The sequence below is a fragment of the Delphinus delphis genome, chromosome 1 (genome assembly GCF_949987515.2).
Source record: "Delphinus delphis chromosome 1, mDelDel1.2, whole genome shotgun sequence".
NCBI lineage: Eukaryota > Metazoa > Chordata > Mammalia > Artiodactyla > Delphinidae > Delphinus > Delphinus delphis.
In genome coordinates, this window is record NC_082683.1 from 12,096,407 (window position 1) to 12,112,506 (window position 16,100).

At 47.5% G+C, this 16,100-nt stretch overlaps 1 protein-coding gene across 4 annotated transcripts in view; it reads left to right on the forward strand.

The window, feature by feature from the left end:
* Positions 1-16,100, forward strand: part of SPEN (spen family transcriptional repressor) — a 93,745-nt gene that overhangs the window by 75,610 nt on the left and 2,035 nt on the right. For all 4 annotated transcript variants that reach the window (XM_060015026.2, XM_060015020.2, XM_060015009.2 and 1 more), the window contains 5 exons: positions 302-415; positions 1,379-1,479; positions 6,643-14,743; positions 15,166-15,639; positions 15,806-16,000. In XM_060015026.2, the coding sequence (XP_059871009.1) occupies positions 302-415; positions 1,379-1,479; positions 6,643-14,743; positions 15,166-15,639; positions 15,806-16,000 (8,985 nt within the window). The remainder of the gene's footprint in view (positions 1-301; positions 416-1,378; positions 1,480-6,642; positions 14,744-15,165; positions 15,640-15,805; positions 16,001-16,100) is intronic.

Consider the following 16,100-nt stretch of genomic DNA (forward strand, 5'->3'; position numbering starts at 1 on the left):
CAAAATGAGTCAGTCAACATAAAATAAAGAAATAAAGTAAAATAAAGTAAATACAGAAAAACAAAGTAAAGGCATAATATACCTCAAGCCACAATATCCATGGTTCTAAATGGTCCCTATGACATTTTGTTGTGTTTTCAGTATAACATGCATCATCGGAAAAGCCTGAAATTTTTTCTAGAATAAAAAAATATATATATTTTTTCTTAGCAGTGTCATTGTGATTTAGAATTTTGTTGGGACTGACACTAAGTCTAGTGGATGAGCCTCTTGTTTTTTTTTGTCGTCGTTTTTTTTACAGGTGGTGTTTGACCGCTTAAAAGGCATGGCCCTGGTTCTCTACAATGAAATTGAATATGCACAAGCAGCTGTAAAAGAGACCAAGGGGAGGAAAATCGGTGGGAATAAAATTAAGGTGTGCAGAATGACTTCAAACAGAAGCAAAACAAAATCGTGTTCAGATCCCAGTCTCTTAATAATTGGCATTTTGTTGGTTTACAGGACATGCAGTATATATGGCCTCAGTTTCTAAGGGCGATGTTACATTTTTTATATTTGGCTAGCTACTTAAGGGCACAGTGTCTTTTAAACCATTAGCCACAGAACCTTCCCTAAAAATCCTCTCATTCAAGGATGTGTGCTTCTCTACGCCCCAGGTACCTGATGCTCACTTGTGTGCTTTTAGTGCAGGCTGGCCCACAGTCACCTGTGGGTTTCTGCACACCCAGGAGCTCCAGGTATCAGTCCAGCTTCTTGAACGATCCTCTCTTCATCTTCTTTCCTCCTCTCCTAAAGAGTGGGTAACCACTGAAAGCACGATATTTGTCTGGTGTTTTTGTTTAGAAACTTTTGTTTATGATAGTTTGAAGGAATTTTTGCACTTAATAACTATGACAGTTAGATTGAAATCAGTCTTTTCGAAATAAGATATTGATAGATGGTGGGTATCATGCTTTAAGTGACTCTGAGTCCTGGCTGTGAGTAAAGTTCAAATGTTCTTCCATATTTTATGTTCTAACTGTGGTTCCAGCAAATTATGCACAGTAGATTACTGGATTTAGTTGGTCTGATTATTTAATTGACAACCTAGAATCATGATAGGTATGTTTCAGTTTTCCATATTGCTTTTTCCACTCCTCAGGATTGGGTTCTAGAACTTTAAATTGTAATTCTTTATCAAGATTTGTGTAGAATTTGAGAGGGATTTCAGGTTAAAAAAATAGTTTTAGTTATGAGGACTGTTTCACTTAGATAAGTTACTTTTTCTTGAAATTTATCCAGAAGGCTATGTTGGGAAGAATTTTTCAAATTTGGTAACACTTTCCATCATTAAAATCTGAAACTTGGATTAAACACGCAGTATTCTTTTTTTTTAAAGGTGGATTTTGCAAATCGGGAAAGTCAGCTGGCATTTTATCACTGTATGGAAAAATCTGGTCAAGATATCAGAGACTTCTATGAAATGTTAGCAGAAAGAAGGTATGTATTTTAAACCTATCACCATAGCTTGAATTTTAAAATTTCTAATACGTAAAATTTAGATGGGATTAAATTTTGTTTTTTACCCCTTATTGCTACTCTCATTCCCCCCAAACTTATCCCTTTTATCCCCACATACAGAAAGAAACACATAAAAAACACATAAAGGGACTTCCCTGGTGGTCCAGTGGGTAAGAATCCGCCTTCCAACGCAGGGGACACCGGTTCGATCCCTGGTCTGGGAACTAAGATCCCACATGCCGTGGGTCAGCTAAGCCTGCGTGCCGCAACTACTGAGCCTGCATCCTCTGGAGCCTGCGTGCCACAATGAAAGATCCCGCATGCCGCAACTAAGACCTGACGCAGCTGAATAAATAAATATTTTTAAGAAACAAAACAAAAACAAACACACATAAAAACTGATTTTTATGGATCCAGTTTTCATGTAGCTCATGGGAGTTGGGGTATTTTCTCCCTGAGAATACTCATTAAAAGAGTTACTGTTTTCCAGATTATAACTATGTACAAATCATTTTGCCTTACAGTTTTAAATTAAATATAACTTGTTGAAATGCATTGTAAACTTTTTTTTTTTAATTTATTTTTGGCTTTGTTGGGTCTTCATTGCTGTGCGGGCTTTCTCTAGTTGGGGCGAGCAGGGGCTACTCTTCGTTGCGGTGCACAGGCGTCTCATTGTGGTGGCTTCTCGTTGCAGAGCACAGGCTCTAGGCATGTGGGCTTCAGTAGTTGTGGCACATGGGCTCAGTAGTTGTGGCTCGCGGGCTCTAGAGTGCAGGCTCAGTAGTTGTGGCACACAGGCTTAGTTGCTCCGTGGCATGTGGGATCTTCCCGGACCAGGGCTCAAACCCGTGTCCCCTGCTTTGGCAGGCGGATTCTTAACCACTGTGCCACCAGGGAAGCCCCTCATTGTAAACTATTAAATGCCCTGTGAATTTAGTAGTGACAACATCCAGGTTGTCACCACGCATGAGCTCATAGAATTAATTTAAAAAAACAGAAACTTTCAAAAGACTGTCAAGAGCTTTGTTTTAAATTCAGATCTCTTAAATTTGTGAATCAGTAAGCCAAAGCTGATATAAATTGGTAAGTTTAGCTGTGTAAAAAGTAAACCTTGGGAATTTCTTGGCGGTCCAGTGGTTAGGACTGGGTGATTTCACTGCCGTGGGCCTGGGTTCAATCTCTGGTCAGGGAACTAAGATCCCGCAAGCCATGAGGCACGACCAAAAAAAAAGAAAAGAAAAGTATACCTTACTTCTCCTTGTTAATGTTTTCAGTCATGGGACTGTAGTATTTTTTTCTGCAGCTTGTGGGAACATTTCACAATCGTTTAAGGTCTCACAGTCTGAATCAGGCTGTCTCCGTTAGCTTAAAAATTGCCCCAGAACTGATGATTGATTCTTTTTTAGACTAAATATATTAAAACACCCTAACAGTGTCACCAGGTTCTTCAGTAGCTGATCACATTTGAAAATGGAAACTATCATCCCTATGATGAACCTGTTTGTCCAAACATGCCTCTGATTAAGTCTCCTGGAATGTTACTGCTAGGTCTTCACCCCTTCAGATGTGTGTTAGACAAAAGACCGTTTGACAAATGCCTTTAGACACTCAAGTTCAAGTATAAAAGGGCTTTATGACCAGGATGAGGCAAAATCCTGATCGTGCTCCCAGAAACTTGTTGAATGCATTCCCTTTTTACTACCTCTTCTTGCCACTTCATTTTTGTTTAAATCATAGAAGATATGTATTTCTTTTTCATTTCCTCATGGAGTATAGTGTAATGGTCATTGAATACTTGAGAGGTTTTTTAATGAAAAATGTCCCCTACAGCCAAATTTCCAAAAGGTTGAACTTCTAAGGTTTCGATGGTTTTTCACTAGTGGATTGGAATCCACATTCTAAATTTCTCTCTCTCTCCCTCTGTCTCTGTCTCTCTCTCTCTCTCTCTCCCCCCCTCCCTCTGTGTGTGTGTGTGTGTGTGTGTGTGTGTGTGTGTGTGTGTGTGTGTGTATGTATGTGTGTGTGTGAGAGAGAGAGAGAGAATGAACATATGTAAGAGAACGTAGGTGTCTGTGGGGAGGGTTCTCCATCTTGGTGGCCCTCATCCCCCACCGCAGCAGTCTGAAGTCATTGTTAATACTTTAAGTGCTTATAGGAATTCGTACCTATAAGTGAGTGAAGAGTGTGTTGATGGTCTAGTGGCACTTAAGACATAAAAATTCCATTAAAATTCTCTGTGTGCACATTAAATATTTTTCAAAGAACGGTATCTTGTGAGGGCTGGATAATGTTGTGTGGGTGTTAATTTTTGTATATTATCACTTAAATTCACTCACTTTACTGATGATCTGGCTCTGGCTTTGTTCTTTGGTTCTTACCTGTGGTTATTTATCTCTGTTGAATGGAGTTTATCTCCTAAAGTGGGAAGCAGGAGGGTGTGGGACTTCACTGTGACCCAGTTTTGCCCCATTTGGTTTCAGATGGCAGTGCTTCTGGAATGCATTCCTTGCAGTAGAACTTGAGAATCTTTGCCCTTTCCATAGAGTGGAAGGAAGTCATCCCACTGAATAGTTGATGAATAAGTGGGGGGTGGGGGCTTTGCCCCAATGACAGTTCAGGTCAGGAATGCAAATGATGATCCATTTACATAGTGCCCTGCAGTTTAAAAGTAATATTTCTTTTATTCCCTTAAATACAGTGTCAGGGAAATAGGGCTGTGGCTCTTGTCATATATTACTTATGGTGGGAACTGAAGATCAGGTGACTTTGCTGATAAGGTCACAGGCTAGTAAGTGGTTGGGCTGGGGGTAAACCCAGGGCTCCTACCTGGTATGCATTGAGCCTTCCAGTTTACCAAAGTGATTCTCAAGACATTTATAGGGTCACATTACGCTTTAGATGAATTTCCCACTTACTTACGGTGGTTTGGATATTTTGCAGTCATGGGAACAGAGTTCTCTGAAAACCTGACATTTCAAAGTTCCTCAGAGCCCTGCCAGAGCCTTTTGTGTATAGTACCAGTGTGCAGTTGTATTGTCCCTTGCATAAGTTGAGTTCCTTGGTGGCAGGAATGCTCATTTCTTTTGGTAGAGCCCGGCAAAATATGTACAAAATCATCATCTATTAAACTGAACAGTGCAGCACTAATGTTTACACATATACCTTTTGACTTCTGTAACTTTTTTTTTCTTTCATATTTTGGATATAGTTTTAGTTTGCTTATTTTAGAAAATATCTGGAAACCATTTTTAAACGTACTTTTAATGCAGGCAGCAAACTAGTGGCCATTCTAGGTGTCTTAACCACTTTCTATTAGAAAGTTAGGGAATTCCCTGGCGGTCCAGTGGTTAGGACTCGGCACTTTTATTGCCAGGGGCCCAGGTTCAGCCCCTGGTCAGGAAACTAAGATCCTACAAGCAGTGCTGTGGCCAAAGGAGAAAAGAAAGCTTGTAGTGTGTTCACCTTTACATAATGAAAGTGATGCTTCCTTGGAGTTTGTATTTATGATGGAAATGAGTTAAATTAGCCTAATTTCATTCCTAGTAACATCTGTTTGCAAGATGGCTGGCCAGTATTGAGGCAAAGAATCTGATTCCTGGGGAACTGTAGAAGGATCATCTTGAATCCAATCAAGTCAGATATCATAGATATGTCATAAACTATTCTCTTTGAAATGAGAAAGCTCAGTATAAATGCATATAATAATGTGTTATTGATGCTTCCAGTGTTTGAATGGTAAGTCTAGATGCTTCATTTGCTATTGAAAATGGGTTAGAACATTGCCCAGTAGCAACTTTGACATATTTTTCTAAGTTCATTTTTTTCAACAAATGAGTACCTGCTGTGAGCCGAGAAGACAAAAGCTTATGCCTTCAGAGGTTTAAGTTCTAGGTTCGTTATGTTTCATTGAGCCGTCATTGACAGTACTATGTAGACTGAGTAAGCCATACCTGCTTGAAAGACAAAAATGGAAAGTGAACAAGAGTAAAGGAATTGGCCTCTATCACAGGTGAATTTCATTTTATACACCATACATGTTCTTGAAATTTAATCTTATTTTGAATGCACTGGGACGTGTCACTGTGGGAGAAAATCTGAGGTGAATTCTTTTACAATTAAGGAATTATCTCACACAGTTTGTAATCACCTAATTTGTTAGTTGGCAGGTTGGGGAAAAGTAACATTTACTGAAGGCCAAGTATGTGCCTTGTATTATGTTAGGAAAGTTTTTACAAATGTTATCTTACTTAATCATCTTAAGAGCTTTGTGAAGAAGAGCTATCATTTTGTAAGTGAGGAAACTGAGCCCAGGGAGACTGGCCCCCAGTGTGTGTGGGGATTTTTTTTTGTTTTGTTTTTTTAATATTTATTTGGCTGCGCCGGGTCTTACTTGCGGCACATGGGATCTAGTTCCCTGACCAGGGATTGAACCCGGGCCCCCTGTATTGTGAGTGCGGACTCTTAGCCACTCGACCACCGGGGAAGTCCCCAATGTGTTTTTTTAAATTGTGAATTGAGGTAGAGGTGTTACCGATATACAGGTTGCATAGGTGGGAAGATTTTAGTTAAATTGTTATCTTTTCAAACAGTACATTTGTTTCCCAAGTTGTGGTAAGAGTATCTTTTGGCAGGAAAGTAATTATGAAAGACTTAGAAATGTGGGATGTGATACTGTTTAATACTAGTGCTCATCATAAGTCACGACAACCGATACCAAAAGAATAACAAGGGGCTGAAGCACTGCTGTCCAAGTCCAATAGAAGTGTAATGCAAGCTGTATATGTGGTTTTGCATTTTCTAGTAAAACTAAAGGTAAAATTAATTTTATTTAACCCAATATGTCTGAAATACTGTTTCAACATATACTCAATCTGAATAAATTATTGAAGTGTTTCTTTTTTTTGAAACTAAGTCTACCAAATCCAGTGTGTATTTTACACTCACACCTCAACTGAGACTAGCCAGATTTCAAGTTCTCAGTAGCCACATGTGGCTTGTAGGTATGGTATTGGTCAGTGCAGTTCTAATGATTAAAAAATGGAAAAGATTTTTGGAAGCAGGACTTTGTAATCTCATATGTATGATTAATGTGTAAGTGACGAGGAAACAAAAAACTAATACATTCTTTTTTGTCTTTGGCAGAGAAGAACGAAGGGGATCGTATGACTATAGCCAAGATCGTACATATTATGAGAATGTTCGTACTCCAGGCACATATGCTGAGGATTCCAGACGGGACTATCCAGCTCGAGGGAGAGAATTTTATTCAGAATGGGAAACTTACCAAGGAGACTACTATGAGTCACGATATTACGATGATCCCCGGGAGTACAGGGATTACAGAAATGATCCTTATGAACAAGATATTCGGGAATACAGTTACAGGCAAAGGGAACGAGAAAGAGAACGCGAAAGATTTGAGTCTGACCGGGACAGAGACCACGAGAGGAGGCCAATTGAACGCAGTCAGAGTCCAGTTCACTTGCGACGCCCACAGAGTCCTGGAGCATCACCCTCACAGTCAGAGAGATTGCCTAGTGATTCCGAGAGGAGGATTTACAGCCGATCCTCGGACCGGAGTGGAAGCTGTAGCTCGCTTTCCCCTCCAAGATATGATAAACTTGACAAACCTCGTTTGGAACGCTATACAAAAAACGAAAAGACAGATAAAGAACGAACTTTTGATCCTGAGAGAGTGGAAAGAGAGAGACGTTTAATAAGGAAGGAAAAGGTGGAGAAGGACAAAACTGACAAGCAGAAACGGAAAGGAAAAGTTCATTCCCCTAGTTCTCAGTCTTCAGAAACAGACCAAGAAAATGAGAGAGAACAAAGCCCTGAAAAATCAAGGAGTTCTAATAAACTGAGCAGAGAGAAAGCTGACAAAGAAGGAGTAGCAAAAAACCGCTTGGAACTCATGCCTTGTGTGGTTTTGACTCGAGTGAAAGAAAAAGAGGGGAAGGTTATTGACCACACTCCTTTGGAAAAGCTGAAAGCCAAGCTTGATAATGACACTGTCAAGTCTTCTGCCTTAGATCAGAAACTTCAGGTCTCTCAGACAGAGCCTGCAAAATCTGAGTTGTCTAAACTAGAATCTGTTAGAATGAAAGCGCCAAAGGAAAGGGGGCTTTCAAGCCACATAGAAGTGGTAGATAAGGAAGGCAGGCCTAAACCCAGGAAGCACCTAAAACCAGAGCAGACTGTTGATGGGGTAAGTGCTGTGGATCTGGAGAAGCTGGAAGCGAGGAAAAGGCGTTTTGCAGATTCCAATTTGAAAGCAGAAAGGCAAAAATCAGATGTTAAGAAAAGTAGCCCAGAGATGGAAGATGCTCGGGTGCTTTTAAAGAAACAGCCTGACATATCATCTAGAGATGTCATTCTACTGAGGGAAGGAGAGTCTGAAAAAAAGACGGTGAGGAAAGAAATTCTTAAAAGAGAATCTAAAAAAATCAAACTAGACAGACTTAATGCTGTTCCCAGCCCCAGAGAGTGTCAGGAGCTTGCCAGCATTTCTGCTGGGACTGTATCAAGGCCCAACTCAGATCTGCAAGCAAGGCTGAGAGAACCAGTAGGTGAATCTGTGGAAAACCAAGAAATCCAGTCAAAAAAACCCACTCCTTCAAAACCACCACTTAAACAGCTGGAGCTATTAGATGATCAAGGACCAGAGAGAGAAGATAATAGGAAAAACTATTGCAGTCTTCGTGATGAACCACTTGAATGTAAATCAGGCCAAGATAAACCACATTCAGTAAATACTGAAGAAAAAATTGGCATTGATATTGATCACACGCAGAGTTACCGAAAACAAATGGAGCAGAGTCGTAGAAAACAGCAGATGGAGATGGAAATAGCCAAGTCCGAAAAGTTTGGCAGTCCTAAAAAAGATGTGGATGAATATGAAAGACGTAGTCTTGTTCACGAGGTCGGCAAACCCCCTCAGGATGTCACTGACGACTCTCCTCCCAGCAAAAAGAAAAGGATGGACCATGTTGATTTTGACATCTGCACCAAGAGAGAACGGAACTACAGAAGTTCACGCCAAATCAGTGAAGATTCTGAAAGGACTGGTGGTTCCCCCAGTATCCGACATGGTTCCTTCCATGAGGAAGATGACCCTGTTGGTTCCCCTAGGGTAATGTCAATAAAAGGGTCTCCTAAAGTAGATGAAAAAGGTCTCCCGTATTCTAATATAACAGTCAGAGAAGAGTCCTTAAAATTTAATCCTTATGATTCTAGCAGGAGAGAACAGATGGCAGACATGGCCAAAATAAAGCTATCTGTCTTGAATCCTGAAGATGAACTAAATCGGTGGGACTCTCAAATGAAACAAGATGCCAGCAGATTTGATGTGAGTTTCCCAAACAGCATAATTAAGAGAGACAGCCTTCGAAAGAGGTCTGTACGTGACTTGGAACCTGGTGAGGTGCCTTCTGATTCTGATGAAGATGGTGAACACAAATCTCACTCACCCAGAGCCTCTGCGTTATTTGAAAGTTCTCGGTTGTCTTTTTTATTGAGGGACAGAGAAGACAAACTACGTGAGAGAGATGAAAGACTCTCCAGTTCTTTAGAAAGGAACAAATTTTATTCTTTTGCATTGGATAAGACAATCACACCAGACACTAAGGCTTTGCTTGAAAGAGCTAAATCCCTGTCTTCATCTCGAGAAGAAAATTGGTCTTTTCTTGATTGGGACTCCCGATTTGCTAATTTTCGAAACAACAAAGATAAAGAAAAGGTTGACTCTGCTCCAAGACCTATTCCATCCTGGTACATGAAAAAGAAGAAAATTCGGACTGATTCAGAAGGAAAAATGGATGATAAGAAAGATGACCATAAAGAAGAAGAACAGGAAAGGCAAGAATTATTTGCTTCTCGTTTTTTACACAGCTCAATCTTTGAACAAGATTCCAAGCGATTGCAGCATCTAGAGAGAAAAGATGAAGAATCTGACTTCGTTTCTGGCCGGTTATATGGGAGGCAGACATCTGATGGAGTGAATAGCACAACTGATTTGATTCAAGAGCCAGTAGTTCTTTTCCATAGCAGATTTATGGAACTCACACGAATGCAACAGAAAGAAAAAGAAAAAGACCAAAAACCCAAAGAGGTCGAGAAACAGGAGGATACAGAGGATCACCCCAAGACCTCAGAATCTGCTTCTGAAAATAAAGAGTCGGAACTGAAAACTCCACCTTCGATTGGGCCTCCTAGTGTCACAGTTGTAGCTCCAGAGTCTGCAGCAGCATCCCTGGAGAAGACAGCTGCTGAAAAAACAGGAGAGGTGCCTTCAGTGACAGAAGAGAAGACCACTGAGCCAGCCTCTGTCTCAGAAGAAGCAAAACCTGTATCTGATCTGACTCCCGTCGCTGTGGAACAACCTGAACAAGTAGACGTGCCCCCAGGAGTGGACACCAGGAAAGACGTTGCTGAGACTCCTTTAGTTGTTGAAGAAAATTCATCAGTCGATCAGCTGCCTTATTTGGATGCCAAGCCTCCAACTCCTGGGGCCTCATTTTCCCAGGTAGAGATCAGTGTAGACCCAGAGCCTGACAGTACCCAGACACTTCCAAAACCGACTCAGAAGCCTGAGGAAGCCGATGAGCCAAAAGTGGAGAAGCCAGACTCAGCTGCTAATGTCGAACCTAATGCAAGTCAAAACGCTGAAGATGTTCACGAGGTCCCGCCTCCAGCTACTGAAGGTGTAGAGGTTGATCCTCCAGTTGCTGCAAAAGATAAAAAGCCGAACAAAAGTAAACGTTCCAAGACCCCCATTCAGGCAGCTGCAGCAAGTATCGTGGAGAAGCCTGTCACAAGGAAGAGTGAGAGGATAGACCGGGAAAAGCTCAAGCGGTCCAGTTCTCCTCGGGGAGAAGCACAGAAGCTTTTAGAATTGAAGATGGAGGCAGAGAAGATTACAAGGGCTGCCTCTAAAAACTCGTCCGCGGACCCTGAACACCCTGAGCCAAGCTTGCCCCTCAGCCGAACCAGGCGCCGGAATGTAAGGAGTGTCTACGCAACCATGGGTGACCATGAGAGCCGCTCTCCAGTCAAGGAGCCCGTTGAGCAACCACGAGTGACCAGGAAGAGACTGGAGCGGGAGCTGCAGGAGGCTGCAGTGGTTCCTACAACCCCTAGGAGGGGGAGGCCTCCAAAAGCACGCCGTCGAGCTGACGAAGATGATGAGACCGAGGCAAAAGAGCCAGTGGAGACAGTCAAGCCAGCTGAGGGGTGGAGGTCCCCACGATCCCAGAAAGTAGCTGCTGGTGTCCAACAGGGGAAAAAGGGGAAAAATGAACCAAAAGTTGATGCTGAACGTCCTGAGGCCACCACTGAGGTGAGTCCCCAGTTAAACGTGAAAGAAAATAACACAAAATCCAAGACTGATAAAGAAGAAGCAGGAAGTGAACAAAAACGTGATAGAAAAGAAATTAGCACAGACAAAAATCCACCCGAAACCCCCCCAGCTGAAGTGGTGGAGAAGAAAACAGCCCCTGAGAAAAACTCCAAGTCCAAGAGAGGAAGATCTCGAAACTCTAGATCAGCGGTGGACAAATCTGCAAATGTGAGAAATGCGGAAGCCACTGTAAGTCCCGGCGCGGCTGCAGGCCCTGCGGGACTGCCTGCGGAGGAGGCGGCTGCGGTCGCGGCCGTTTCCCCTGAGAAGAGCGAGAGTCCCCAAGAGGAGGCTAGTTTATCGTTGCGTCTGAGCAGTGAGCCAGCTGATCTGGACAAGGAATCAGAGAAGGAAGATGGGTCTGCCTCTAAGCCGTCCCCGGAAGCAAATCAGTTAGCCAAGCAGATGGAGCTGGAGCAGGCTGTGGAGAACATCGAGAAGCTCGCGGAAACCTCCACCCCCACGGCTTTCAAGGCGGCAGCTGCAGATGCCCCAGAGCGCCTCTCCACAGAGGACCGGGACAAGCCCGCACACCAGGCCAGCGAAACAGAGCTGGCTGCGGCCATCGGTTCCATCATCAATGACATTTCTGGGGAGCCAGAAAACTTCCCAGCACCTCCACCTTACCCTGCAGAGTCTCAGACAGATCTTCAGTCTCCTGAGGAAGGAATGGAACCTGAGACCGATGAGGCTGTGTCTGGCATCTTGGAGACTGAGGCTGCTACAGAATCTTCTAGGCCACCAGGCAGTGCACCTGACCCCTCAGCAGGCCCAGCAGATACCAAGGAAGCCAGAGAGAACAGCAGCGAAACCTCCCACCCAGTGCCGCAAGTCAAAGGATCAAAAGAAGCAGAAGTTACTCTTGCTCGGAAAGACAAAGGGCGCCAGAAGACCACTCGATCACGCCGCAAACGGAATACAAACAAGAAAACTGGGGGCGCTACAGAGACCCATGTCTCTGAACCTGACCAAGTTCAAAGCAAGAGCCCTGCTACAAGCGAGGGGGCCACGACACAGCCCCCAGAAACTCCACAGGAAGAAAAGCAGAGTGACAAGCCCCAGTCCACGCCCCCTGAGTCGTGTGCTTCTGACCCAAGCAAGACTACATCCCAGGGAAATTTGTCCCAAGAAAGCAGTGTTGAAGAAAAGACTCCAACCAAAGCATCTGCGCTCCCAGACCTTCCCCCGGCCTCACAGCCAACCCCCGTGGATGACGAGCCTCGAGCCAGATTCAAGGTGCACTCCATCATTGAAAGTGACCCGGTGACCCCGCCCAGTGACTCAAGCATGCCCACACCCCCAATTCCTTCCGTAACGATAGCAAAGCTCCCACCCCCTGTCGCTGCTGGGGGGATCCCACACCAGAGTCCGCCGACGAAGGTGACAGAGTGGATCACGAGGCAGGAGGAGCCACGGGCGCAATCCACCCCATCTCCGGCCCTTCCCCCAGACACAAAGGCCTCTGACATAGACACCAGCTCCAGTACGCTGAGGAAGATCCTCATGGACCCTAAGTACGTATCTGCCACGGGCGTCACTTCCACGAGCGTCACAACTGCCATTGCAGAGCCTGTCAGTGCTGCCCCTTGCCTGCACGAGGCGCTGCCCCCTCTGGTTGAATCTAAAAAGCCTCTTCTAGAAGAAAAAGCAGCAGCTCCAGTGACTAACGCCTCCGACACACAGGCCTCAGAGGTTCCAGTGGCCACTGACAAAGAAAAGGTGACTCCAGTCATTGCTCCCAAAATTACTTCTGTTATTAGCCGGATGCCTGTCAGCATTGATTTGGAGAATTCGCAAAAGATAACTCTGGCGAAGCCAGCTCCTCAGACCCTGACTGGCCTGGTGAGCGCCCTGACTGGCCTGGTGAATGTCTCCTTGGTTCCAGTGAATGCACTGGCCGGCCCAGTGAATGCCCTGAAAGGCCCTGTGAAGGGCTCAGTGGCCACGCTGAAAGGCTTGGTGAACACTCCCGCTGGCCCCGTGAACGTCCTAAAGGGACCAGTGAATGTTCTGACGGGGCCCGTGAACGTTCTCACAGCTCCAGTGAACGCCGCCACGGGCACAGTGAACACTGCCGCGGGTGCGGTGACAGTTTCCGCGGGCGCGGTGACTGCTGCATCTGGGGTTGTGACTGCCACGACAACAGGTGCAGTGACTGTGGCAGGTGCAGTGATTGCACCATCCGCAAAGTGCCGACAGAGATCCGGCACTAATGACAACAGTCGGTTCCACCCAGGGTCTATGTCTGTGATTGACGACCGTCCGGCAGACACGGGCTCTGGCACTGGGCTGCGTGTGAACACTTCAGAAGGGGTTGTGCTGCTGAGCTATTCGGGGCAGAAGACTGAAGGCCCACAGCGGATCAGTGCCAAGATTAGCCAGATCCCCCCAGCAAGTGCAATGGACATTGAGTTTCAACAGTCGGTGTCCAAGTCCCAGGTCAAACCCGATTCTGTCACGCCATCTCAGCCTCCGCCCAAAGGCCCTCAAGCTCCTTCAGGCTATGCAAATGTGGCCACCCATTCTACTCTGGTACTAACTGCCCAGACCTATAACGCATCTCCTGTGATTTCATCGGTTAAGGCCGACCGTCCGTCCTTGGAGAAGCCTGAGCCCATTCATCTCTCTGTGTCCACACCCGTCACCCAGGGTGGCACAGTAAAGGTCCTCACCCAGGGCATAAACACACCCCCGGTGCTGGTTCACAACCAGCTGGTCCTCACCCCAAGCATAGTCACCACTAACAAAAAGCTTGCTGACCCCGTCACCCTCAAAATAGAGACCAAGGTCCTTCAGCCAGCAAACCTGGGGTCCACTCTTACACCCCACCACCCTCCTGCTCTGCCCAGCAAACTGCCTGCAGAAGTGAACCACGTCACCTCGGGGCCCAGCACCCCGACAGATCGGACTGTCTCCCATTTGGCAGCCACCAAGCCAGATGTGCATTCCCCTCGACCTACCGGGCCGGCTCCGTCCCCATTCCCGAGGGCGTGCCACCCCAGCAGCACCACATCCGCCGCGCTCTCCACTAATGCCACGGTCATGCTGGCTGCGGGCATTCCTGTGCCGCAGTTCATCTCTAGCATCCACCCAGAGCAGTCCGTCATCATGCCACCCCACAGCATCACCCAGACCGTGTCGCTCAGCCACCTGTCACAGGGCGAGGTGAGGATGAACACGCCCACGTTGCCCAGCATCACCTACAGCATCCGGCCAGAGACGCTTCACTCTCCTCGGGCCCCCCTGCAGCCCCAGCAAATAGAGGTCCGGGCCCCGCAGCGTGCGGGCACCCCGCAGCCAGCCACAGCTGGTGTGCCCGCCCTGGCCTCCCAGCACCCTCCAGAGGAAGAAGTGCATTATCACCTCCCCGTTGCTCGAGCTGCAGCCCCCGTGCAGTCGGAGGTGCTGGTCATGCAGTCTGAGTACCGACTACACCCGTACACTGTGCCCCGGGACGTGAGGATCATGGTGCATCCTCACGTGACGGCCGTCAGCGAGCAGCCCCGGGCAGCGGACGGGGTGGTGAAAGTGTCACCAGCCAGCAAGGCCCCTCAGCAGCCAGGGAAGGAAGCCGCCAAGATGGCAGATGCCAAAGCCGCCCCCGCCCCCCACGGCGAGGCCCGCATCCTCACAGTCACACCCGGCAACCAGCTGCAGGGGCTGCCTCTGACCCCGCCTGTGGTGGTGACGCACGGGGTGCAGATCGTGCACTCCAGCGGGGAGCTCTTTCAGGAGTACAGGTACGGGGACATCCGCACCTACCACGGCCCGGCTCAGCTCGCGCACACGCAGTTTCCTGCTGCTGCCTCCATTGGCCTGCCTTCCCGGACCAAGGCTCCTGCTCAGGTGAGAGCGCCAGAAATCTGCCTTCTGGTCCACATGGTGGTGGAGGTGCCAGTAAGGTCCCTGAAATATGTTGTCCTTGTTGTGGATTTAAAGAGGCGCTTCCTAAATTTCAGGATGGAGGGGTGAATCACAGCACGGAGAGCCCGGGGACATGGAGGGAGCTCATTGTGGGAGCGGGTGGGGGGCGGCTCTTGCCTGCGGTGGGTGAGGAGGTAGGGAGCAGGTGACCTTTCACCGGAACCCTCAATCCTGAACGCCCAGGAGCATGGCCGTCTGGTTAAAGCCCCTTCCGGGGGCCTGGCCTACAGGAGATGCCCTGCAGCTGACCTGCCCAGGGGCTCACGGCTGCTTGGTTGGGGCAGGATGTTGTTGGTGCGTAACAGACTCTGACTCTGTTCCTTTCTCTTCCCGCCCAACTCCAGGGCCTCCCTCCTGAAGGCGAGCCCTCGCAGCCTCTGCAGCCCGCGCAGTCCGCACAGCCGGCCCAGTCCACGCAGACCTCCCAGCTCAGCCAGCCAGGCCAGCCACCAAGCAGCAAGATGCCTCCAGTCTCCCAGGAGGCAAAGGGCACCCAGACAGGAGCAGAGCAGCCGCGCCTCCCAAATGTACCTGGAAACAGGCCGGCGGAGCCTCATGCCCAGGTCCACAGGGCGCAGGCGGAAACAAGCCAGACCTCCTATCCCTCCCCCGTGTCTGTCTCGATGAAGCCTGACCTCCCGGCCCCTCTTCCTGCTCAGGCTGCCCCAAAGCAGCCATTGTTTGTCCCTGCACCCTCAGGCCCCAGCCCCCCTCCAGGACTGGCTCTGCCGCATACTGAAACCCAGCCCGCCCCCAAACAAGATTCCTCTCCTCATTTGACTTCCCAGAGACCTGTGGATATGGTCCAGCTTCTGAAGGTAAGCCTGGGCAGGGCCTCCCCTACCACCCTTCGAGCTTTGTGCTATTGTCAGTGTCCCGAGCGCCCCACTTGACTTAGATCAGCAAGCTGCTGCCTGGGGCCGTGGCCAGCACAGCTGTGTTCTCCAGCCGTGAGCTCACTTCTGTTTGTTTCCCTGTGAGCAGAAGTACCCCATCGTGTGGCAGGGCCTACTGGCCCTCAAGAACGACACAGCTGCTGTGCAGCTCCACTTCGTCTCTGGCAACAATGTCCTGGCCCATCGGTCCCTGCCGCTCTCTGAAGGAGGGCCCCCCCTGAGGATTGCCCAGAGGATGCGGCTGGAGGCCTCACAGCTGGAGGGGGTTGCCCGAAGGATGACGGTAAGACTCAGGGCCCAGGTGAGCAACTGCCCCGCCCACAGCAAGGGAAGGCACGGGTGGCCCCCCACTGCCTGTCTCCGCGGCTTGTCACGGGGTGCAA